This window comes from Python bivittatus, unplaced genomic scaffold, assembly GCF_059951505.1.
Source record: "Python bivittatus isolate LINGU-HERP-01145 unplaced genomic scaffold, Pbiv_v1 ctg000850_np1212, whole genome shotgun sequence".
Classification (NCBI taxonomy): Eukaryota; Metazoa; Chordata; class Lepidosauria; order Squamata; family Pythonidae; genus Python; species Python bivittatus.
In genome coordinates, this window is record NW_028277112.1 from 38,012,859 (window position 1) to 38,039,397 (window position 26,539).

The following is a 26,539-nucleotide window of genomic DNA, read 5'->3' on the forward strand; positions in this document are numbered from 1 at the left end:
TAAAGGCTGATGGCAATCAAAATTGCTGCACACACTCCATGCGCTTATGTTCAAGTTCTATGTATCTAATTCCAAATTCATTTTCATGCTTAAAAAAAACCCTTATCCATTCCAAAATTATTTTTTTCCTTTTTATTTACTCTAATTTAAAGTGAATTAAGCACTAATTACAATCCAGATGTTCATAATAAGGAAATGCAATTTAAGAGCTAGAAATCTATTTTTACTTTTATCACACACTCCTTTTTTTTAGCATATAAGACCTGAGGGCAGGGGTTATCTTTCTACTCATATTTCTAAGTTGCTCTGGGAACCATTTTGACTAAAGAGAACACATAAATCGTTTTGCTTAAAATAAGAAAGAAAAACTGGAGGAATCTTACCTTTTGGTAACCATTAATAAATCTGTATTATTAACCATTGCATGTGTAAAGTATCGCAGTTTTGCAAATCTTCCATTTTCAATATTCTAAAAGAAAAAAAAAGTTGTATAGAGTTCCCTAGAATACAGCACCTTAATTTTGAAAAGATTTATATTTAATATATACTAATGCATCAAATCATATTAAAACTTTATACAAATATGCATGAATTTCATACTTTTAGTATCCTGAATATTTATTATGAGCAAACAGCTCTCTCTCTGCTAGCTTTATCCTGCATCTCATTGCCTGCCTGCCATCGATCCATCTGTCCATTCAATCATACTCCACACAATTCTTGGACTATCTGAAATATCAGATGCAAAATAGCATTGTTTCAAGAATAATTAATAGACTACTCTGAGACAGTTGAAATGTTTAAAATACTGTATTTTTCAGGTTCTATGAATTTTAAATCAGTATAGATATCTTGGATTAATACAGCATTATTCAAGATAAAGAACAAATTCCACCCTTCTTTTGGGAAGGCTCTCAGTAACCAAAAGGAAAATAATCAATATGGTGATCGTATACTTTCATACCTTCATTTCCAAAGGTACATGTTTAAAAGCCTAAATAATGGTTTGTATATAAGTTGAATAACTTAAGATATTAAGGTAGTTTGTTCACCACATTCATGAACAAAAAAGGAACAAATAAAACCACTCTCTGTGCTAAATATAACCTTCTCTCCCATTAAAGACTTCTAAATACAAAATTAAATATTTTTCTTATCAATGAATCATTACCCATCCCTCAAGTCACACAATACCCTGAGCCAAAAGACATATACATTGTATAAAAATTTAACCAGAGCAATGTATTCACATCCCAGCATATTTAATTTTTTGAGATGGTTGATACATTTTGATGTTTCTTTGAATGAATATAAAAATTCAATACATATGCCTTGCTGAATATTTATTTGGTATTTACAGATTCCTTTCACAACTAATCCACCGAAGGAATTTTTCTAGTAAAATAAAATTCTACTTTTATAAGCATAACGGTTGAATCAGCCATATATTGGTGGGGGGGGGGAGAGAAATCAAGTAATCAAAAATGATTAAGAATAGTGAAAGGCATAGAGCATGGTTAAATTATCAACACAAGGGTTGCATGCAGAAGTTTAGCAAAGGAATTCAGGAGGTAGCACTGAAAAGAGATAATCTAATATTCTTGCTAGCGCTCTTCTGAACAGACCTCGTAGGTTTATCTGGACACCTGAGTAGATTCATTGTATAGAAGGAATGCCTGGTCCCAAACCTTTTCTTTAAAGCACTAAAACATAGCTCTAAAAGGTCCCTGGCAATAGTAAATCTAATGCAAAGTAGGTAATACCCTGGCCCTCAGATAAAACAAGGTAGTTGTATTCTGCACAAATCAGAACTTCTCAATTATCAAAAGACTTGCATATATGAATACAATAATCTAGTTTTAAACATAGCCAGAACATGTGTGACTTTAGGAAGCATGCCTTCTGTGGATAAGGTTAAAGCTGTGCCATCAATCTGATCAGATCAAAGTGCTTGCTATCCACACAATCTGTTCCACTAAAGTAGTAAATATAAAAACAGCTCCAAATATGAATATTTTGGGGTGGGGATGGGAGGTATACTTCATCCAGAATCAGTCATACATCTGTATCTAGATCAGATTTTCCCACCCATAGTATTACCCTTTTATAAGAACTATTTCAATTTGTTGTGTTCCATATATTGCATTTATATAATACACAGAATGATCACATTGTTTTAAAAACAAGATCTCAGAAATCCTAACAGAACTCCTTGAAGGTATTACTCCTATATTTTTGCAGATGTGGACTAAAAAAATAGAAGATGACTGTGATGACTATCTTCCAGCTCACATCCAACATTTTTTTTAAAATGCAGTTATCTCCAATTACAGATCTTTAAAAAATGTACTGCTGAGGTATACACCACAGATACATGTATATAAAAGCAGGGTGACAGGAAACTGGTTTTAATAGTTCAAGAAAAATGTCCTGACTGTTTCAACATAGTTAACAGTTATCTAACAAATATTACATCTAAGGAATCTTGTTGAACAGAACTGCAGACAGGCTAGAAGATCTATTCCAGCACTATGATTCTATGGCATACTGAAAATGGAGCATGCTGCCATTTTGATAAACAGTTTTATTTTGTCATTTGGCTATTCTACATACAGTGCATTTGGAAAGTATTCAGACCCCCTTCACTTTTTTCAATTTTGTTATGTTGCAGCCTGATACTACAATAGTTCAAATTCATTTTTTTTCTCATTAATCTACACTCAGTACCCCATAATGACAAACTGAAGGCAGAATTTTAGAAATGTCTGTAAATTTATTAAAAAGAAAAAACTGAAATATCACATTGGCATAAGTATTCAGATCCTTTGCAACAACACTTAAAATTTAGCCCAGGTGTCTTCCATTTCTCTTGATAGTTGCTGAGCTGTTTCTACACCTTGATTGGAGTCCACCTGTGGTAAATTAAATTGATTGGACATGATTTGGAAAGGCACACACCTCTCTATTGAAGGCCTCACAGCTGACAATGCATACTGTACTAGAGCAAAAACCACGAGGTCAAAGGAACTGCCTGCAGAGCTCAGAGACAGTATTATTGCAAGGTGCAGATCTGGGGAAGGCTACAAAACAATTTCTGCTGCACTGAAGGTTCCCAAGAGCACAGTGGCCTCCATAATTCTCAAATGGAAGTTTGGCACAACCAGGACTCTTCCAAGAGCTGGTTGCCCAGCCAAACTGAGCAATTGGGGGAGAAGAGCCTTTGTAAGAGAGGTGACCAAGAACCCGATGGTCACTCTGACTGAGCTCCAGAGATCCTGTGTGGAGATGGGACAAAGTTTCAAAAGGACAACCATCACTGCAGCCCTCCACCGAACTTGGCTTTATGTCAGAGTGGCTAGACGGAAGCCTCTCCTCGGTGCAAAACACACGAAAGCCCACTTGGAGTTTGCAAAAAGGCACCTGAAGGACTCTCAGACTGTAAGGAACAAGATTCTCTGGTCTGATGAAACCAAGGTTGAACTGTTTGGCCTCAATTCTAAACGTTATGTCTGGAGGAAACCAGGCACTGCTCATCACCTGCCCAATACCATCCCAACAGTGAAGCATGGTGGTGGCAGCATCATGCCGTGGGGGTGTTTTTCAGCAGCATGGACTGGGAGACTGGTCAGGGTTGAGGGAAAGCTGAATGGAGCAAAGTACAGAGATATCCTCAATGAAAACCTGTTCCACAGTGCTCAGGACCTCAGCCTGGGCCGAAGGTTCACCTTCCAACATGACAAAGATCCTTAGCACACAGGCAAGACAACACAGGAATGGCTTAGGGACAACTCTGAATGTCCTAGAGTGGCCCAGCCAAAGCCCTGACTTGAACCCTATTGAACATCTCTGGAGATACCTGAAAATGGCTGTCCACCGACGGTCCCCATCCAACCTGATTGAGCTTGAGAGGATTTGCAAAGAATGGCAGAAAATCCCCCAATCCAGGTGTGCAAAGCTTGTTGCATCATACCGAAAAAGACTCGAGGCTGTAATTGCTGCCAAAGATGCTTCAACAAAGCACTGAGTAAAGGGTCTGAATATTTATGCCAATGTGATATTTCAGTTTTTCCTTTTTAATAAATTTACAGACATTTCTAAAATTCTGTTTTCACTTTGTCATTATGGGGTACTGAGTGTAGATTAATGAGAAAAAAAATGAATTTGAACGATTGTAATATCAGGCTGCAACATAACAAAATTGAAAAAAGTGAAGGGGGTCTGAATACTTTCTGAATGCACTGTATGTCTACATAAATGTACTGCAGTTTGGTCTTTTGTAACACCATTCTGTATTATTCTTAGTATTAACTATTTATTTCAACTTTAGTGCTTTCTTCAGCAAGCTTTCACTTTTCTGTATTTTTGCCAACTAAACAAAATGGATGTATCAATGTAATTACTATGAGTTGAATTCAATTCAAGGAGACTTTTCTTAAACATTCACATTACAAATCTTTTGAAAACTTGTATGTTGCTTTCTTCAAAGAAGTGGATTTTACTGGCAGGGAAAGACACTTGTGAGATTTTCTGCTTGAGGGACCAAAATCACTAGAGCTGCTTTTGATACTTTTTGACATACTGTAATGGAGTAGCTCCATCTTTGCCCTGCTTTTGGCTACTAACCTTTTTTTGGTATGTGCTCTCTCTTATATTTTCCAGACTGGGTTGAATGAATTGGAACTATGTTCTATTTCTGGAAAGAATTTGGTGAACATTTGCTGTTACATCAAACAACTGATGGGGAGCTCTGCAGCAGGTCATTATTTTTGTAAATACAGATCTGCTTTAGTGAATCCACTCATCTTTTCACTGTTCTGGCACTAAATGTGCTGTAATTAATTGATTTATCTAGAAATGCATATTCACATTTAATATAACTTTAATAAGTTCAGAAATGATCTACCAGTCTGGCATTACATATGTACAATGTTCCCTTCGGAAACGAAAACCCAACTGAAAAATTCCAGGGTAGTGCTAGCAACATTTGCCCTGTAAAATAAATTTCCTGGTTCACTGGTTAATATGTTTAACTTGAGTGAAACCATTTATCAATAAACAGTTATATTAATTTGTTGGACAGCTGCAAGAGGGATCCTGTAAAGTTACCTGCTATGGCAGATCTCCAAATACGGTACGCAGGCCTCTGAAGTTAGCTGCTATGACAATCAGATTACCATGGTTTATAACTTTGTTTGCACTTGTTCCTTAATATGCATTACAACTAAATATTTTCTTACAATTATATTCATACAGCCAGGGAACTGTCTTTTTCTTATCATATTTTACAGCTACATTTCCATCTTAGATTATAACAACTTTTTCTAAAGACTGAATCCCTTCAAGCCCTATATGGAAAGGTAAAATTGCCAGCATTTAAAGGAACTATTATGATCAATGTAGCCCATTTGCTTGTCCTCTCTGTTTGGACCAAATCTTTACACCAGCTGGAAGAACTGAGAAAGGCAAGTGAAAATTTATGCTTCTTTTTATTAGTTTTGTCAAGCCTACAGTTAGTATAATCTATAAGAATTGTACAAACAGCACAGTAAGAAGCTGTGGTCTGGAGTTTCACCTCAGTTATATTCTTAGACAGTATCAGAAAATAGACCACAGAAGGATCCAAAACCTAACAATCTTGTGCCAACCCTGTGGGTAAGCGGAAATTTTATGAATATTATCAATTTCCTGATTTAGAGAATCCCATTCTTGAAGTCTCTCTGCATGCTTCCATCTCCATTGCTTTTAAAAATCTTAAGACCTCAGAGATGTAGATACACTTATTCACTTTGCTTTAAAAGAAAATGACCAGCCAGTATGTGAAATTGTTAATTCTTGGATTTCAAAGACTCCAAGCTGTATTTCAACTTCAAAGACACCAAACTGTATATAATATGATAGTTCCCTATCTGAGTATAATTTAAATTCCCTATTACATTTCAAGTTTCAACTTATTTTCATCCTGTTCATGAGAAGCAAGTTTTAAATACAGTATCACACTGTATTAACCCCACAATATTGGGAAAACTCCAGCCATTAATGGATAGTTCATTTGTAATTTGTGATCCGGTCATTTCCGAAGTTACCTAATATTTATAATCAGAAACCAAATCTAACTGACATAAAAGATTTTAGGAGTGATACATGTGTCATGCCCTTACTGGATTTCTACTTTCATAATATTCATAGAAAGAATTGGGAATTTTTTTCTTGTTCCCTGGGTAAAGTTTTCTACTCATATAACTGATCTTAAGAAAAATATCCACTCAGTTCCCATGTTCAGAAGGGTAAATAATTCCTGGATGACGAAGCCATAGGGTAAGGGGAGGCACCTATCCTCCTCCTATTATTTACGGTGCTTCTGCTTTCCTCCAAAAGAACGTTTTATTGGTTCATAAAACTAAGGTGAGGCACAACTGTTCATTATATGACAGGCTTATGGTAGCTGTTATAATGCAGAGATAACACTCCACTGCTTAAAGATGCCCATTTCTTTAGCCTCAGTGCTGAATTTCTGAAAAGAATAAAAATTTATTTGCACTGACAAAAGGTTCAGGTTAGGCTTGGAAAGAAAAATATGTATCTCTCTTTTTAAAGAAAAACCCTCTATAATAGGCCCAGATTTTCTTACAAGCGATCTGTTTTTATCAACAAACCTTATTTCAAGCAAAAAAAAAAAAAAGCCCATTTCACTGGCCAAACAGAAAAATTATTGAAGATCAGTGAGTAAATTACAAATTGGATTGTTGAAAATATTTTGATTGTATTCTTGAATAACCCATCCCAGGAAATAATCCATTGCAAATCCAAGTGTCTTTCTTGTGTTCTGATAAGAAGCTTTAAAATTACATCTTTTAAAGTTATATTTTCTTAGGAAAACCAGGTTTTTATAGCATTGTTATTATTAAATAGCATGAAAAAGAAACTTTATAAAATGTCTGATAAACCACTGAATATAAACCTAATATATAATTACAAGATGGTCCCTGGATCATCATTGCCTGATGAAACAGAAATAGTCATATGCAGATTTCTACATATGCTTTTTCCAACCTCTGAGTGAAAAGGAAACAGTAGTAGGAAAAAAAATCTACTGTTTTTTTTTTTAGGTCTTCTGTGTTTTGGAAGCTTCAGCTACCTAAGATCAAACTTAGGATGGAGTGATTTCTTACTCTAGATCATTTAGATCTAGATACACTTACTTACAGGTCATTATTAGAGTTTCATTTTAACCAGAGAATTAAAAGAAAAAACACCTCTATTCACTCTACATTTAAAAAGATAATTTAAACTAAATGAAAGTATAAAAACAAAAAAATAAACTATGTCTCTGAGGATGAAAGTATGTAAGACATAAAAGTCTCTCTCTATATAAATCAATTTTGATATAGCAAACTTTTTCATGAGAAATTTAGAAGGGAAAGCAGTATGGCTAGGAAAAATGATGTGAAAGTTTGAACAGAACAGATCAATCTTTTCTTATATAGACTTATTTATTGTTATTACAGAATAAAGACAATATACCTAAAAAGAATATAAGACAACATTAACATCCACAATGTATATGACAACACAAGACACTGTTTTCATATATAAAAGTAATTTTCTCTAAAAATGCACAAATGATTTAAAGCATCAAATTAAAATAATGGAATGGAAAATATAATATTTTAAGAAGCACTATATAATCTTCTGACAATATTTTCAATCACGTCATTGTCACAAGATTATGGTTAATGTCAAACAATGTTTCAATGTAACAGATGAAATAAATACAAGTTAAACAGCAATTTATTTTCATTAATGTTGAAGTATTAGAATATATTTTAAAATTTACATTTAGAATACAATTTTATAACAATTATTGTAATTTTTTCTCTGGCAGTCTCACAAAAGAAACAGTAACATTCAGCTGTTGTAATTCAACAAATAAGGCATACATTATTATCCTAACTGTCATCATCATCATCATCATCATCAATATCATCATCATCACTACCACTAATATGGCACATAGTCCATTTCCTGTAGGCCTGTCTTTTCTGTAAGCATGGGTAAGAGAAGAAAGAAGCAGAAGGGTTAGTTGATGCTATCCAATTTGGGTTGAAATTTTAAATGCAAAAGAGAGAGTGAAAGAAGAAAATTAAAGATGAGATGTAGCTTTTGTATTTTAGCATGCAGAAGAAAAACTCTAATTAGTGATATGTCAATCCTGTATTACAACCTCTTATTCAACCAACTACCTCAAAGATGTCCTAAGATTTTTTTGAATTTAAAAAGGACAGGCAAAATTGGCTCATGGCTATGCAAAATAAAATAATTTACATTGTCTATGTCACTGAACTTATAAATTTTATAACTAAAGCATAAAATGGAAAACCTTGAAAAAAGATAACTTGTGATCCAAACAGCTTTGCTCTCGTTTTCAATAGATTTCCTTCCTTCCTTGGAATGTAATGTAACTCCCTGGAGGCATACCAGATTTATGGATCATGGTACCAACTACTCAGTGCTAAAATTAAAATTTGTAAATAAATTTGAACATGCTATAATTGCAATTCATGAATACTTCCTAACTGACTGTATATTAATATCTCTAGTCTAATTTGCACAGATTTAGACAGCAGGATGTGAAATGAACAATTGTGTTCTCTTGCTGTTTTAGAATATGGGGAAAAAGTTGTGCAATTGTTTGGCAGGCAGTCAAGTTCTTTTTATTTTTATTATTGTTATTGTTATGAAGCTAGAACTACAAATCTTCAGCTCAATCCAAATTTCTACAACTTTGTGGTACAATCTAGTTACTCTAGTTATTAGACTATTTAAAAACTGTATTTACTTCTCACTTACATGTAATTTAAGAAGTAAATAGTTACTACACACTCATGTTATCAATTTATTTATTTTTCCCCTTTGAAGACAGCATCAACAGCAAAAACAAATTAAAATTCTATAAAATAACGAAAAGAGCTTTGAGAAGAGAATGGATTCATTTAACATGTTATAATATAAATTCCTTCATCATTTTTTCCTGAATTTTCTAAGCAATAATTAATATTCCAAGCAGTATACCTTTTGTAACATTTACCACAAATCTTAAAACAAAAATAAATAAATAAAATAAAATAAAATAACAAGTGTATCAATGTAAGAACATTTGGTTAAATGCATTAAGTTTATCTTCAAGATTATAATTGTTTCTTGTTTTGCATTAAGGCATTATTTTAAACTTAAGGCTTTGGAAATAATTCTAATAAAAGTTTTGTTGATTTTAACCAGCACTAGAAAATATGTTATCTATTGTCCTGCATATATACACTCATTATGACTATTTCTACTAAGCATGGTGTGTGGACTATCTTTTAGATAAATTGTTAATTGTTGCCAGTTTGGGTTTTTATTGTCTGTATTTTTTATATATATCACCAATAGAAATGGAGTATATAAAATCATGTAATTAAAAAAATGAATTTCTAAATCTGTTCTTTTAAAAACAGAAAATGTAAAAAAAATAAAATTTATCTAGCTAAACCTAGCATTTGAAAAACTCCTTTAAGTATAAATTTAAAACTGTTCTCTACATTAAAAATTCCACTTAAAGGAATATTTAAAATAGCAAAACTAACAGCATTACTAAAACTTTAATTTCCTTCAAAATGAGATTTTAGGTGTTCAGCTAAATATCAAAATTATGTTTCTGAACCATATTAACTGACAATTCTAAATATACAGAAATATATATTTTCATATATTAAGTTTAATAACTGTCATTGACTTAAAAAATAAAATTTCTATATAGACTGTATTATTACATAAAAAATACCAGGGACTACATTTCATCTAGTAAAAGAAGTAATATGTATCGATGGCCCCATGCACAAATAAATGCTTCCATGAATGTAGAAAGGGGACTAGCAGGAAGGAAAATCTCTAGGTTAGGAAGAAAATGATGTTTAAGGGGGTTTAATCATCTCCTGACTCTGCAGAAGGTCAGATATATTTTAACACAATAAATCTCTATTGACTATTGAAAAAAAAATGAACATAGGTTTTAAATGACTGTACCAAAAAAGAATGTTTTCACTACTGGAACCAAGAGGCACATTATCATATTCTTGTAATTATCATTCAAAATATGATTCAAATTTATGACAAGTTAAATAAAATATTCTGCAGTGGTTAAATACAATTCATTCTACTTCTAAAAAAATAAAGACATATTCAGATAAATAACATATAATCTGTCAAGTTAAATATATGTCATATATATTTCATCATTTACTCTCTTCACCTGTAACATTTGACTTCCGGCACCATCTCTTAATCTGTATGGTCGAATGACTCCATCGTCCCCAAAGAAGCGCGGAGGACGCAGGCTTATGACATCTTCAGAAGCATTTGTAGCTCTGAAATCACAAGTTAAAGATTATGCACTTAGAGATAATATTGGCATACATATTTAAAAGATACAATCTAAGCTTTGTAAAACAAGGTTACATAACAAAGACTTTTTTCCAAAATTCGTCTGATCAGTACTGTTGAATAAATATGTTAATTTGTACACTGATATTCAGACATTGCAACTCTAACAAAGTAGTGTTGTTACCTCTAAATTATATGGTATAATTAAGGTCGTGTGGCTTTAAAAAGAAAAATTTTAAGCCACAGGCTTGTTTCCCAGCATTTTATTCATCAAGTTGTCCCCTCCGTTTTACAAAGTCTCAGAATTTCCTCCATAAATGCTTATGGGTCACACAAAGCCCTCAGGCTGAGCTTACCAGACCAATGAAAAAGCATAAAAAATGGCTGTCAGCCAGCATCACACTTCCCTATGTTCTTATGTCTCCATTCTGCTGCTCATGGTAGAAACTGGCACTGCTCATTAAGCTTGGTATGAGGAGACTAAGGCCTACAACAGTTTAGTTGCCTCAGCTATGGTGAAGGGAGCCCATGAGCCAGTAACTAAACACTGAGCTCCAAGGTTCAATCATCTCAAGCAGCCAGTCAATTACCTCTAGCGCGCACTATTTATTTTCAGGGAGTACACAGGACATGGCACTTTCCAGGATTACATAAGCAAGTAAGACTATTACCAGAGAATAGCATGCCTAGTTAAATTTTAGCCAAGAGGTAAAACATGTGAGTACTTATCAACTAAATACAAAGAGAAATCGAAACAAATGCTAAATCCATATTTCCCTCTAGCCACTTAGCTCCATTTTATCCATCCATCCATCCATCCATCCATCCATCCATCCATCCATCCATCCATCCATCCAATTTGTCACTGCCCATCTTGTGAAATGACTCTGGGCGGTTTACAAAATAAAAGTTCATTAAAATACAGCATAAAAACAATCCTAAAAATAAATACATTCCAAGGAGATAGAAAATTTGCAAATAATTCCAGGGAGCATCATTAGTGGGTTAACCACCCCCAGAGGTGGGTAGAGTCCATATCACCCCATGCACACTGATAGAGCCAGGTCTTTAAATCTTTTCGGAAAGCTGGGGGGGGGGAGCCCAGCTGCATCTCTGGGGGGAGAATATTCCAAAGGGTGGAGGCAACGGCAGAGAAGGCTCTCTTCCTGGGCCCTGCCAGCCAACATTCCCTTGCTGATGGGAACTGCAACATGCCCTCTCTGCCTGACCAGGTGGGAGGGACTGATGTAATGGGGATGAGATGGTCCCTCAGGTAACCTGGATCCATGCCATGTAGGACTTTAAAGGTAATAATGAACACCTTGAATTGGACCCGGAAGCAAACTGGCACCCAATGCAACTCCCGCAGCAAAGGTGTTTCATGTGCCATCCTTGGGGCACCCAATATCATCCGTGCAGCTGCATTTTGAACCAGCTATACCTTCCAGATATTTTTCAAGGGTAGCCCCATGTAGAGTGCATTGCAATAGTCTAACAGAGAGGACCTGGGCATGAGTGACTGACTAGAGAGCCTCCTGATCCAAGAAGGGGCATAACTGGCACACCACCCGAAGGTAGGCAAAGGCCCTCCTGGTCATCATTGCCACCTGCTCTTTGAGCAGTAGTTCTAAGTCCAGGAGGACCCCCAGATTACGCACTGTGTCTGTTTGGGGCAGCGCAACCCCAGCCAAAACCAAAGATGATAAGTTCTTGGATACAGAGGGGCCTCCAATCCACAGCCACTCTGTCTTACCAGGGTTTAGCTGAAGCCTGTTATTCCCCATCCAGACTCCCATAGCTTCCAGGCACTGTGAAAGGGTGGTCACAGCATCACTCAAGTCACCCGGGGTGGAGATGTATAACTGGGTATCATCTGCATGTTGATGATACCTCAGCCCACGGTGGCAGATGATCTCACCCAGTGATTTCATGTAGATGTTAAAAAGGAGCAGGGAGAGTACCAAACCTGCGGCAACCCACAATGGAGGGGCCATGGGCTGGGTCTCTCACTCCCAGTCAACACCGATTGGGATCGACCTTGGAGGAAGGAAGACAACCAGCGCAGAACTGTGCCACCCACACCCAACTCCCTAAATCAGCCCAAAAGAATACCATGGTTGATGGTACTGAAAGCCACTGAGAGGTCAAGAAGAGCAAGGGTGGATGCACTACCTCCATCCTGCTCCCGCCAGAGATCATCCATGAGTGTGACCAATGCTGTTTCTGTCTCAATCCAGGCCTGAAACCTGACTGGAAGGGGTCCAGATAATCTGTTTCCTCCAGGATCCTCTGGAGCTGCAATGCTACCACTTTCTCAACCACCTTCCCTAAAAAGGGGAGGTGGGAGACTGGGCGAAAATTGTCCAGTATGGTGGGGTCCAGTGACAGCTTCTTGAGGAGGGGAAGCACCAGTATCTCTTTAAAGGCCGCTGGAAACAATCCCTCCCTCAAGAATGAATTCACCATTGCCTAGACCCACCCACATATCACCTCTCAAGTAGCCTTAACCAGCCAGGAGAGACATAGATCTAGATGGCAAGTGGTGGCACTGACCGTTTGGAGGACCCTGTCCACTTCTTCAGGTCCAACAGGATCAAACTGTTCCCAGATAACAGGGCAAGTCTGTACCCTGGGCATCTCTACAGACCATGCTGCATGCTTGGTATCCCACTGGGACTGGATGTGAGCAATTTTATCCTCCAGATGCCCAGAAAATTCCTCTGTGTGCCCCTATAAATGGGCCACTGGGCCCACCCCTCTGGGTGTTCTTAAACAAGGCCACTGGGTGGCATTCTGCAGATGCAATAAGAGTGGAGAGATTTAGACATTTCGCCGTTCTTACCACCACAAGGTAGGCCTTAATTGTGGCTCTAGATTTTGTTCAGTTGTGTTTCATCTTCGTTTTCCTCCAGCAGCGCTCTAGACATCTCTTAATCCTTTTCAAAACCCTCAACATCTCCGTAAACCACAGGGAGGGTCAGGCTCGATGGGCTTGGATAGGTTGCACAGGCGCAATCTTTTCCAAGGCCTCAGCTGCCTTCCTATTCCAGGAAGCGGCCAAGGCCTCTCCTGGACCATGCAGCAGACCCTCGGGTATAACCCCCAGATCCCTTTGGAACCCAAATGGGTCCATCAGTCGCTGTGGGCAGACCAGTTAAATAGGTCCATGCTAAACAGTTGCTGCTCCCTGATCAAGATCAGAATGGATACATTACTACTGGCACCTCCCACAATGACTGACAATTATAGATCCTCCTGAATTCCAAATAAACTTCCAGGCTGCTTGAGACAGGTGGGAAAAATCATCAAATCAAACAGTCTTAGCAGAACGTTTGATTATTGTTAAATTTCAGAGGGTTGCTGGCATGTGAAAGTTCTTCATTGAAATACAAAGAATACAAATTGCATGTTTTCTCTGATCTTCCTTAGTTTGTGATTTCTTTGAGGAAGGAATTATGTTCAAAGAGATAATATCAAAGAGAAATCTGCTGAATTTTTTTTCTTGTTTTTGCCTGTCCATCTGTGACCAGATTAAGCGTTTTAAAGATCCTGATACTTCATTAGCATTTCTGATTGCACAACGACTGAGTGTTGCCATCTTGGAAGGCTTATGTTGTTGTGGGAAGAGCTCTTTGTTTTGTCTTTGGCTGCTCAACATTGCCCTTTGTTAAGTCTAGCTACAAATGCTGTGAGGTTAATTTTTGTTCTTGTTTCTTTAACAACAGGGGAGGAAAGGAGGAGGATGGTTGAGATGGTGAACTGGTTCTCTACAGAAGTCATAGAGTCTCTTATTTATTGTTGTTTAATTGTTTTTGATTAAGTATGTTAATTTTGTATTTCCTATCTTTAGCTACAGCTTTTTTAGTCACTGGTTGCATTAATTTCTTAATAAATGTTTATAATACATTATCGATGGTTCATGGGGTCACGAAGAGTCGGACACAACTTAACGACTGAACAACAACAACATTTGTAATGTCAGTGTCTTCAGTGGAGGTTTATCTTCTATGGTTTTTATCTGGAAGTATATTATAACTAACTCTTTTATATGTTTAGGTTGAGGATACTGAATTGGAATGTGAAAGGGATGTGAAATACAAAACATAGAAAGATTTCAAAGTAATATATATAAAGTTGATGTTATATTTATATAAGAATCTCATATCAGAGATTATGAATTTTTTTTTAGTCTGAAATTGCATGATCAGGTTTTTCATATATTAGTGAAAATAGTACTAACGCAGCTGGAGGTATGTTGTTAGGAAAGAGGTTAACATGGTAGTTACACAATTATATATTGCTCCTTATGGGCATTCCATTATCATCAACCTGAGAATATCAAAAGTTTTTAGTATATAATTTTAAGGATTTTGATTACAATACTAAAAGCTAATACAAACTAAACAAAGTGAATAGAAAGAATAAAAAGTGCAACAAAAAAGAAAACAAATATAATAAATAAAAAGAAAAGAAAACAAATATATAAAAAGAAGTGACTTCCAACCTTCATTGCATGTATAGACAAATTTAGTAACACTTCACCCCTATAAGGTTACAAACAGATATCTCTTCATCCCATATCTCATCCCTTATCCATAAGCAAATCCATAAAACATCAACTTTTCAATCCTGGTGTCAGCAAATGTCCATAAAGGGTTGCCAAAACTTTGCAAAAAACAAATGTCTTATTTTATCCTTGATCAAATAAACCAATTTTATATTCCTTCCTTTTACTTCTAACAGACTTAATCTTTGTATTGTCGAAGGCTTTCACGGCCAGCATACGATGGCTGGTGTGGGTCTTCCGGGCTGTGTGGCCGTGGTCTTGAAGTTTTGTTTCCTAACATTTCGCCAGCACCTGTGACCAGCATCTTCAGAGTGCAGGAGCACAGACAGGAGCAGTTCTCTCTGTGCCCAGGGTGATGTGACCCTTTTTGTGGATATTTATAGAGAGCTGAGGGGGGGGGAAGGGGGGATTGGGGGTGTGTGGGTGGGGTTGGGTTACTGAATGGCTGCTTGTTTTGGTGTCAGCCTCTGTATCTTCCCCTCACCGCCGCAGGAGTATACCGCATACCATGCACTTGCGGGCAAGTATACATCGGGACCACAAAATGCAGCATCCATACCAGGATAAAAGAACATGAAAGACACTGCAGACTACAGCAACCAGAAAAATCTGCAGTAGCTGAACATGCTCTCAAGCACACTGGACACAAAATCCTATTTGAAAACACAGAGATACTGGACAACACCAACAGCCACTATACCAGGCTATACCGGGAAGCCATTGAGATTCACAAACACCAGCATAGCTTCAATAAAAAAGAGGAGAGTCTAAAAATCAACAAAACCTGGCTACCAATCCTGAAAAATACAGCCTGCAAAAGGTCAACGAACTCAGCTCAACCACCAGGACATGTGAACAGTTCACACAATGAACTTGCTAATCACCCCCAGCAGCCCCTCGTTAACAATTCAATAGAAGAAAAAACCCTGCCTAATCCCCAGGAAGATACACTCGGGGGCTGACACCAAAACAAGCAGCCACTCAGTAACCCAACCCCACCCACACACCCCCAATCCCCCCTTCCCCCCCCTCAGATCTCTATAAATACCCACAAAAAGGGTCACATCACCCTGGGCACAGAGAGAACTGCTCCTGTCTGTGTTCCTGCACTCTGAAGATGCCGGTCACAGGTGCTGGCGAAACGTTAGGAAACAAAACTTCAAGACCACGGCCACACAAACCGGAAGACCCACACCAGCCAGACTTAATCTTTAATTCATTCAAATATTATCATAGGATTTGATTCCTCTTCAATTCTTCTTTATCCCATCACACAGACTTCTTCAACGGTTTAACAAGCCTCTTTTGTACATCCAATAAGAAAACATTTTCCAGGTCATTCTCTTGATTTGTCATTTGTATTTTCCCTTTAATTTTTAAAACTTCAGCCAGTTTCTTTTATATATCAAATAGAGCGTCCTTTTCCAAATCATTTTCTTGGCCTGTCATTTGTAGTTCCACTTTTGGTACTTTGTCTTATCAGACAAAATTTGCTCCACATCTGTCATTCCCTCATTACCATCTTTTGGACATAGTCTGCCATAGATTCAGACATCATTACTGACACTGTTGATATTGTAGCTACTAATCTCTGGATCCATTCTTCAAAGATCTCCTTTAATATTTCTAATGTTATGATATTTTGTGTCATTTTATAAGTTCCAGTACTAACCAACACCAAAAGCAGGCCTGTATTTTTTTCCTTCTACTTCGAATATTTAGTCCCCTCTAGTACCTAGTTTCTAAAATCATAAAATTGTTTATCTTTGTTATGACTTACAATAATCTAAGATAACTAAAATAAGTCTGGTTCCCACAAGAAGCTATTTATTTTTTATAGTTAATCACAAAATCTTATAGTAAAAGTCAATATTCAAAATTTAACTGGACCCTTAATCCTTTTATAACTTTCTTAGATCAAAATCTTATTTAGATTTTTGCTGTTATTTCAAATTCTTTTAAGTTCTTAAGCTTATAATTAATTTTTATTTTGTTCAGAGTTGAAGCTAAACTCAGCTGGTGACATTTCAAACTTATTGTTCTCAAGGTTCCTAATAGCTTTAAGACGATTATTAGGCAATTTCTGAAAGTAATTAGAAAGTGAAGCTTGTGAACTTAAGTGTCCTTTAAAAGGCTCCGTTATGGCTGCAAACAAGATGGCTAATCCCTTCTTCTCCCACTGCTCAAACCTGTGGAAGACCACTGTCCTGTTGTCTCCTTGCAAGGAGCAGCCATCCAGAGCACATGTGAGCAATCTCCTGCCCTCTCCTTATCCAGAGAGTTTCTGAAGAACCAGTCTACTCACTGGTTCTTTGGTCTTTGCCTCAGTCATTGGCTCCGCTTTTGTGGAGATGCCTTCAGTTTGCCGTGCCTGCCCCAAATATCTTCTGAGGATATCAGAAGTTGATTTAATTCTTGTTATTTTTTATGGGCTTAAAATGATCCTGAATTATTTCACAAATGCATGGCAATAATAATAATAATCATAATAATCATAATAATATCAGTCAATTGCAAAAGGTAGCTTTACTTGGAACAGCTTACATCCTGCGACAATACCTTTAATATTATTAAACAACAGCATCTGCTTATCCCAGGTCCTTGGGAAGGACTCGATCGGTAGACAAAAATGCCAAATCCAATCTAAACATCTGGCTGACTGTATAATCTAACCATAATAATAATAATTTAAATGTATAAGCGACTCCCAGCGACTACTGCATATTAATGTTTAACTATTTGATTTTAGGGGGTGATTTAAACTTTTTGATGGTTGTAGAAATGGATAGGAATATTCTTTCTAAAAAGTATAATTACAATCAAAGTTGGAAAGTGTTCCAGGCTTATAAGCAAGAGTTTCATATGTCAGATGTATGGCTTTACTTCAGCCCCAGGTTGAAGAGTTTACTTCACATTTTCTTCTTGCTTCTCTTTTTATTCTTTACTTCTACACATTTACTTCACATTTACTTCTTATGCCCATAGAATGTACTCTAGATTTTTTCATTTCCTCTTCATTAACAAAATATGTTTTAGACTCTTCTATAAATCCTATTCATATATCTGACCATGATCCTATTATCCTATTAAAGTTTAAGCCACTCAATGGAAGGTGGCATTTTAATACTTCTTTGTTACAAGAGAAGGGCTTTTAAAATTATATTAGACAATTAACTTCACAACATTTTGAAATTGGTCATAATTCATCCACTCTACAGACTTTGTGGGATACCTTATGGCTTGCATGTGAGGTTATGTTATAGTTTATGCTTCTAAGAGAAAGTGAGAAAAATTTTTTACACCAACAGTTAGAAACTTGGTCAAAGAAAGATAGTTAGATTATACGAAAGAGCCCACAGAGCAAGCCTACAAAGCATTTATGTTAGCTAAGTTACAGTAGATTTTTACACTGATAAAAATCATACAGGTAGAGTATTGTGCAAAAATTTTAGGCAGGTGTGAAAAAATGTTGTAAAGTAAGGATGCTTTCAAAATATATATTGTAATTGTTTATCAATTTACAAAATGCAAAGTGAGTGAACAGAATAAAAATCTAAATCAAATCAATATTTGGTGTGACTACCCTTTGGCTTCAAACCAGCATCAATTCTTACACTTGCACACTTTGTACACTTGCACAAAGTCAGGGAACTTATAGGATTAGTGTCAGATGTATGATTAACCAATTATACCAAGCAGGTGCTAATGATCAATTTCATATGTAAGTTGAAACACAGTCATTAACTGAAACAGGAACAGCTGTGTAGGAGGCTTAAAACTGGGTGAGGAATAGCCAAACTCTGCTACTAAGGTGAGGTTGTGGAAGACAGTTTCATGTCACAGGTCATCCACCATGGCAAGACTGAGCACAGCAACAAGACACAAAGTAGTTCTACTGCATCAGCAAGGTCTCTCCCACACAAAAATTTCAAAGCAGGCTGGGGTTTCAAGATGTGCTGCTCAAGCTCTTTTGAAGAAGCACAAAGAAACGGGCAATGTTCAGGACCGTAGACACAGTGCTTGGCCAAGGAAACTTAATGCAGCAGGTGAAAGACACATCATGCTTACTTCCCTTCGACACTGGAAGATGTCCAGCAGTGCCATCAGCACAGCACTGGTGGAAACCAGTAGGACCCAGGTACACCCATCTACTGTCCGGAGAAGTCTGGCCAGAAGTGGTCTTCATGGAAGAATTGCAGCCAAAAAGCCATACCTCCAATGTGGAAACAAGGCTAAGTGACTCAACTATGCATGAAAACATAGGAACTGGGGTGCAGAAAAATGGCAGCAGGTGCTCTGGACTGATGAGTCAAAATTTGAAATATTTGGCTATAGCAGGAGGCAGTTTGTTTGCCGAAGGGCTGGAGAGCGGTACAAGAATGAGTGCCTGCAGGCAACAGTGAAGCATGGTGGAGGTTCCTTGCAAGTTTGGGGCTGCATTTCTGCAAATGGTGTTGGAGATTTGGCCAGGGTCAATGGTGTCCTCAATGCTGAGAAATACAAGCAGATACTTATCCATCATGCCTTACCATCAGGGAGGCGTGTGATTGGCCCCAAATTTAGTTTGCAGCAGGACAACCACCACAAATATACAGCTAATGTCATTAAGAACTATCTTCAGCGTAAAGAAGAACAAGGAGCCCTGGAAGTGATGGTTTGCCCCCCCCCCCTGCAGAGCCCTGATCTCAACATCATTGAGTCTGTCTGGGATTACATGAAGAGACAGAAAGATATGAGGCAGCCTACATCCACAGGAGATCTGTGGTTAGTTCTCCAAGATGTTTGGAACAAACTACCTGCCGAGTTCCTTCAAAAATTATGTGCAAGTGTACCTAGAAGAATTGATGCTGTTTTGAAGGCAAAGGGTGGTCACACCAAATATTGATTTGATCTGGGTTTTTCTTCTGTTCGTTCACTTTGTATTTTGTAAATTGATAAACATAAACAATTACAATATATATTCTTGAAAGCATTCTTACTTTACAGCATTTTTTCACACCTGCCTAAAACTTTTGCACAGTACTGTAGTTCTTGCTTAGTGACCATAACTGGGACTGGCAACTGTTGCTAAGCGCCATGGTCGTTAAGTGAAACATCACATGACCACGACAGGCTTATGACCTCACTTCCCCTTTGGTCATTAAGCAAAGCACCATGGTTGTTAAGTGAAACTTCATGTGACTGTGACTTAAAATTTTACTTCCACCTTCTCTATTAACTCTGCCTTTCTCAAGCCAGTTGCGAAACGACCAAATGCTGATCACGTGACCATGGGATGCTGCGATGGTTGTAAATGTGAGGAATGGTTACAAAGCTTTTTTTTTTTACAGCATTGTAACTCTGAATGGTCACTAAACGAGGCAGTTGGTGAGGACTACCTATATAGCACTAATCTTATTGTTTGAAATACCTATTTCAGTGCAGACAACTGTATTTTGCATTTTTAAAAGAAAAATCATTAGACAATGCTGAAAAACGTGGAAAGCCCTGTGATGTTATGCAGTAATTTTACTAATTGTGAATATGCTTTTCTGAGTAATGCTCATTAGTAAAATAAAGAAAACAACTTTAACATAAAGGAGAATTATTTGCATTTCAGATACTGAAAATATATAAGGAGAATTCACAAATTTAATGAGAAAGAATGAGTCATTATTACACTCTTGCCTTTTAATTCCTTGAAAAGTGCTGCTAGCCATATCTATTATTCCTCCAGTGGGTCTTGCTACTGCTCCCACTAATCCTTTTCCAACTCCTTTGAAGAAACCTGCTGCTCCTTCTTTTTGGGCTCCTAGAGGAAAAAACAACATTTAAAGGAAGCATTAAATAAAAATCTATATTAAACTTATTTAAAAGCACCACTGAAAGTTATTTTACCATTTTTTTCAACTGGAAAAAACTGGGGAATTGTAATAAAATGCCCTTCCCTCATGGCTTTCTAAAGCCAAATCAGACTGAGAGCAAAACATCTGGCTCTCTGACTGCAGCCTTGTAAAAGAAGAAATGGAAGAAACAGCTTTACAGCAGCAGCAGAGAACACAGTAACCATGATAAAAGGTGAATTACTATATTCTTCCTATTTGTGAGGACATCCATAACATGACCCCCCCAACCCCAAAAAATGCCCTTGCAGCCTGCCCTTATCCAGTCAAGTAGTGAAGCTGTTACAAATGAGTTCCAATTAAGAAAAAAGTGTTAATTTACAATACTTTCTTTCATATTGTGACATAAAGTTCATATATCCTTAAATGCTATAATATACAAAAATGATTTTAAAAAAAATCAAAGCATCATTTTATGAACAGTAACTTACCTCTTATTGGCTTGGTTACTATTCCTGTTATTCCACTGACAAAACCCTGTGAATAGACAGAAATATTCCAATTTTTTTCCTGAAATGGAGTATATATTTTAGGTATACTCTGTGTTAAGAATTATAAATAATTTGTATTTGCCAAAGTACTGAATCATAAAATAATTTTATTTATATTTCCTATATCTATATCAAGGGTCAACCTAAATCCTAATCAACTTTACCATAAATAAAATTTTAAAATTTAAATAAAGGAAACAGTAATTTATGAATGAACTTTCCCACCTCTTGAGATCTACTACTGAGGCTATGCTAAACATTCAAATACATGATATTTCTTACAGATACTAAGCCTTTTCCTCCACGAGTAAAGCCCTCCTTCAGGCCAGCAGGCTGCTTATTCATAGCTTCCCGTCGTTTCTGCTGATAATCTTCATCCATAGTTATAGCTGCTACTCCTTTAGCCATAGCACCAGTTATTCTTGAAGCAGCACCAGCTAATCCACCTATTTCCACAAAGGTGTTTTTATTAAAAATAGTAAAACCACAATATATATAGAGAATATGTGGTATTTTTGAATCCACATTAAAAATAATACTTACCAACAGCACCACCAACTAAGGCTTTCAATCCTAGTGCCATTCCCTCTATAAACTCTTCTGGACCCTGGATAGCCCCCTGAGTCAAGAGAACAGAACAAAAATATGAAAAAAAAAATCTGGTTTGACTACCAATGATAAATTCTTCCAATGAAAAAAAATGAAGCAAAAACAAGCAAGCAAGCCTTCTAGTGGATAAACAGTATATGATAGTCATAGGTAGGAAAAGCAAAGTCTTGGACAATGAGGTCCAAAGCAGTTTATGGCTAAACTAAGCAGCTGATTCTTATTAAACCGAAAAGCAAAAGTTATTACCCTTGTACCTCTTCTACTATGAGTGAAGAATTTCAAAATTTGCTATCATTCCACATTTCTATAGAATTTCATGTAAAGTGGATGTGTAAAATTCAAGCAAGCATTTACAGGCAAATACAGCAAGTCCTTGTATAGATAATAAACATACCTGATAAGGCTCATAAAATAATGCTTCAACTCCTTCAGATAAATCTCTTATGAATCCAAACGGATTGCCCAAAACATCCAGACCAAGAACAAGAACGTACATTTGTTTAATAGCCTGAAATAAAAATAAGTTTTTATGAAAAATAGTTCTTAATAGTAGCTAATTCGGAACAATCAGCATTTACTCTTTTCTGTAAATGTACTGATATGATGAATGTTTTAAATGCATGAAATTTAAACTAAACATGCCCCTCTGGATTTCCATTAGTAAAAAGGATTCCAATACTGTGGACAAACAGAAATGGCTAATTTCCGGCCCTTACAGAAGACAAATACTCTTCTGTAAGAAAAGCAATTTCTTGCTTTTCAGTAATTTTAGCCAATGAATGAACAATGATTAACACACATATTAGCTAGAGAGCTAAATTCCTGAAAGAGCATTTTTCTTTAAAAAAATATTTTTAGATAATATTTTTGTTGTAAGTTTTCTATGTTTCTGAACATTTAAAAACAATATTCTGTCATTGTGTACAGATAAAGTCCATCACTATTATATGCATACTTGAAAAGGCAGAACAGAGGCAAGAAAACTATGGGGAGGTTCTGTACAGTTTCGGTATAACTTTGGCAAGTTCTTCATTTTCCAGAGAGATGCCATGGTTTAAGTAGGATGGATGGGCAGGCAGATAGGCAGAAAAGATTGTGGAATCCTTGACTGCCAGGGCTGAAATTTCATGGCTTTTATGTAAGGTAGTGTCTGACACTCTAGGTCAAGGAAAGAAGGCAACCTAGGTTTTCAAAGGGGCCACCTACCAAGTGCTGCTTCTGAAAGATTGTAATTATTTCCTATTTCTCTTTGGGATTGTGTCACTCTGGAAAAAGTGACATATCCTTTCCTGACAATAAACCAAGATTCTGGTTATAGAGCTAATATGGAAAGAATCTGGATAGAAATCCATTCTGGAAAAGTTCGGAAGCTTAGGATTCCTCTCTGAAAGGAACTGTTCTTCACTGAAGCAACAAAGAAGCCCTAGTAAATGAATAGATGATTCTAAATCTATTTCTGTATGATTTATATTCCTATGACAAGACACATTGGAAGACAGTTATATCTAATGACGCAGGTGGCAAAGTTACTTCTTATGGGAATTTTATCTGATTACAAAGAATTCTACACAAGGTCATAGTATCTGGCAGTCAGATTTTCCATAGACTTCAATAATATATATGCAAATTTAGCATACATTAAAACTCAAAGATCTTAGACTATAACAGTATCTAGACTTTCATTTTCTTCTTCTCTCAATATAAACAGAAACTGAGAATTAAAAAGATATAGCACAAATGAGATATAATTTATAGTGGTCCCTATGTTAAAAATATTTAGTATTCAAGCTAGCTTGAAACTAGGCTGGGAATTGCATGAATTGGCAGATAAATTCCAGTTGCAGATCTTACAAGAAGAAAAACCTTGTGCTGTTTACTGCCACATAGTGAATTTTGAGAGAGTATGTTGTCTTCTATTACCACCTAGTGGTCTGTTGAGAACATGTCTTCATTTGTATAATAATCTGCTATCCAGTTAGCAGAACACAGTATCTGGAGCTTGCAAAATCCTGAATATGGGAAGCAGAGGCATCCAGAGTGTGAGAGTGCATGTGAGAGAGAAATTATGAAATAAGCTTTGCACTGTTGTGATGTAGGCGTTAATTATTTTGTACATGCTTCATGACCTCGCATATGGTGTATGAAAGAGGTGGAGCTTGTAACACAATGCTTGTTTTGTCATTGTGATCCTGTAGATGCTTTTGCCTGGCTCTGCCAAAGACAGAAGAAGGCTGAAGATGCTGCTGTGAGGCTGACTGGTGCCTGCCATTTTGGTAAAACCTTGTGCTTCCATCTATATTCTGACTCTGGGCAGATTTCTTAACTCCTAAAACTTCTTCTTTAGTTTTGAGGGACTGCTGTTTGAGATGCAAAGCAAAGGTGGATTTCAAAATAAAGATATCTGTTTTCAAAGAATCAGTTGAAGCTTATGGACACAACCAAAGAAAAAGATAAATGAAGATGTTTGAAAAAGAATAAGAAAATACCTGTTTAAAGAGTCTCTCTGGTAAAATAATGTGTTTGATTCCTGAACCACAGGAATGGAAGGTACTGAGGGAGCAACCTTTTTTAAAAAATGAAAATCTCCAGGGCCAAATGAACTGCTCCCTAGAATTTTGAAGGAACTTGCTGATGGTCTGACCAAACTTATGTGTTATCTGATAAACTGTAAAGAATGGGTAAGGGTAAATGCTGTTCCCATCTTTAGAAAGGAAAAAAGTTCCTTCACTACCTAGGATGAAATACTTCGGGCCCTTGAATTTCAAATTGATTTCAGATAAACAAGTATTTAATGACTGTGTTTCTATCAACCTTAAGGTATAATCCTCCCCTTCAGTTGGGTCTTCAGAATGGCCTACTGGAACATATTCCTTCATATTACGAGTTGAACCGTTTTGTCTTTCATTTTTTATCTGTTAGTGAATATTTTTTCTTTCATTTATCTGAATACATTTGAAAAACTCCTTGCTATTACCATTTTCCATTCTCAACTCATACTGAGCTTTAACCTTTCCAGCAACATTTCTAGCTTAGATTATTCCAAAATCTAATTAACCTCTAGTTAAGAAGACTGGAGTGATGGTTGTGTAAACTTCTCTCTCGCTCTCTCTCTCACACACACACACACACACACACAAGCCCACACGTATCTGAGAAGCTCTTAAATATTTTTTCTTATTGTTGTATTACTTTTATTTTTGTTACTTTTTTCCTTCTATTCTATTAAAATATTTTATTAAAAAAGAAAGTAAAGAAAAAAAAGACAACTGGATCATTGTTTTATAGATTTTTTGCTTCTGCCTAGCTAATCAGTGTAGCATTTCAGCAACATGGAAAAATGCTCATATGGTTAATTCATATTGGCTTATACTAACCTGCTTTGAATAATGCATGATAACTGCCCACTGCAGTTGTTGGGTAGTACAGAAGTGATAGTTCAGTTCAAAGAAGGCCAACCTAAAATAGGCAAATTACATATATAAATGAAAAATAAAATAAAGTGTAAGCACTATTCTAATTAAAATCCATTGTATTAATATAATCCACATACTTAAGAACAACATCCTGCACATCTGTGAGTGTGGCCCCAATGCTCTTTAACAAGAGGTTTAAGGACTGGACTGGAATCAGTTCCTTGTGTTTCTCATCCCTATTGCTCTCTTCTCCACCAGTACTGAGTGAAAAGCTTAAATGCAACTGAAAGGAAAAACAATAAAAGGAGTTGGAAGACTCTTAAACCCTTAAATAATTTCCTAATTCTTAAAGATGTTTTTGTTGCTGTGAGAATTACTGATAATCTGTCAATAGCTATAACTATATTGCACCTGCACAATCCATGCCAGTGTTACAGATAACCATCTATTTTGTCAACTGATAACTGCTTTTGCAGTATTTTTTTAAAAATTGGAAAATCAACCTCTGTTATCATTTGCATTGTTCTGCAATACAGGTAGCTCTTGTTTAACTACTGCCTTTTTTAGAGACCATTTGCAGTTATGAAAGTGATGAAAAAGTAACTTTGCAACCAGTCCTAGCATTTACAACCTTTCCAGGTCTGTAAAGCAAAGGAAAGCTGAAGTAAGATCGTAAGCACAGTCACAGTTTCACTTAGCAACTGCTTTGCTTAATGACCAATTTGCTGGTCCCAATTGTGGTAGCTAAAACAGGGACCACCTGTATAAACAGTTGTGGGCGCAGCAATCCCTTAAAGAATGCAACTAAACTTATACTTCTTTTGTACATAATTTTCAAAAAAACAACAAAAACCCTTAATTGTTGGATGTATCTTTCCCCCCAATTTTTTTGTAATTTTTTAATGCGGAAAATGATTGATGCTACTCAATTTTGTCGGCTATTATCTGACGGCTATTATTTGTTGAATTAAGTATTCATTGTGGTAGGCTGCATCATTCTGCTCCTGCTGAAATCTATGTTCTTGTTTTTACATTCATAACCTGTAGATCTTAGTAAAACTGGTCCTGCCACTTTTTTCCCTAAGAGTATCAGAGCTTACTAAAATGGCAGAATTTTACAGAAATCTCCTCTTTGGATTAGATACACTGATAGGGTTT

At 36.4% G+C, this 26,539-nt stretch overlaps 1 protein-coding gene across 3 annotated transcripts in view; it reads right to left on the bottom strand.

Moving 5' to 3' along the window:
* Positions 1–26,539, bottom strand: part of VPS13A (vacuolar protein sorting 13 homolog A) — a 160,455-nt gene that overhangs the window by 3,955 nt on the left and 129,961 nt on the right. The window contains exons 61-69 of one of the 3 annotated variants that reach the window (XM_088130428.1): positions 25,519–25,664; positions 25,343–25,424; positions 22,363–22,476; positions 21,903–21,978; positions 21,642–21,805; positions 21,300–21,345; positions 20,654–20,777; positions 10,289–10,403; positions 384–469 (exon numbers count right to left, since the gene is read on the bottom strand). In XM_088130428.1, coding sequence (XP_087986554.1) covers positions 384–469; positions 10,289–10,403; positions 20,654–20,777; positions 21,300–21,345; positions 21,642–21,805; positions 21,903–21,978; positions 22,363–22,476; positions 25,343–25,424; positions 25,519–25,664 — 953 coding nt within the window. The other 2 variants (XM_088130429.1, XM_088130430.1) reach the window with 2 other exon arrangements.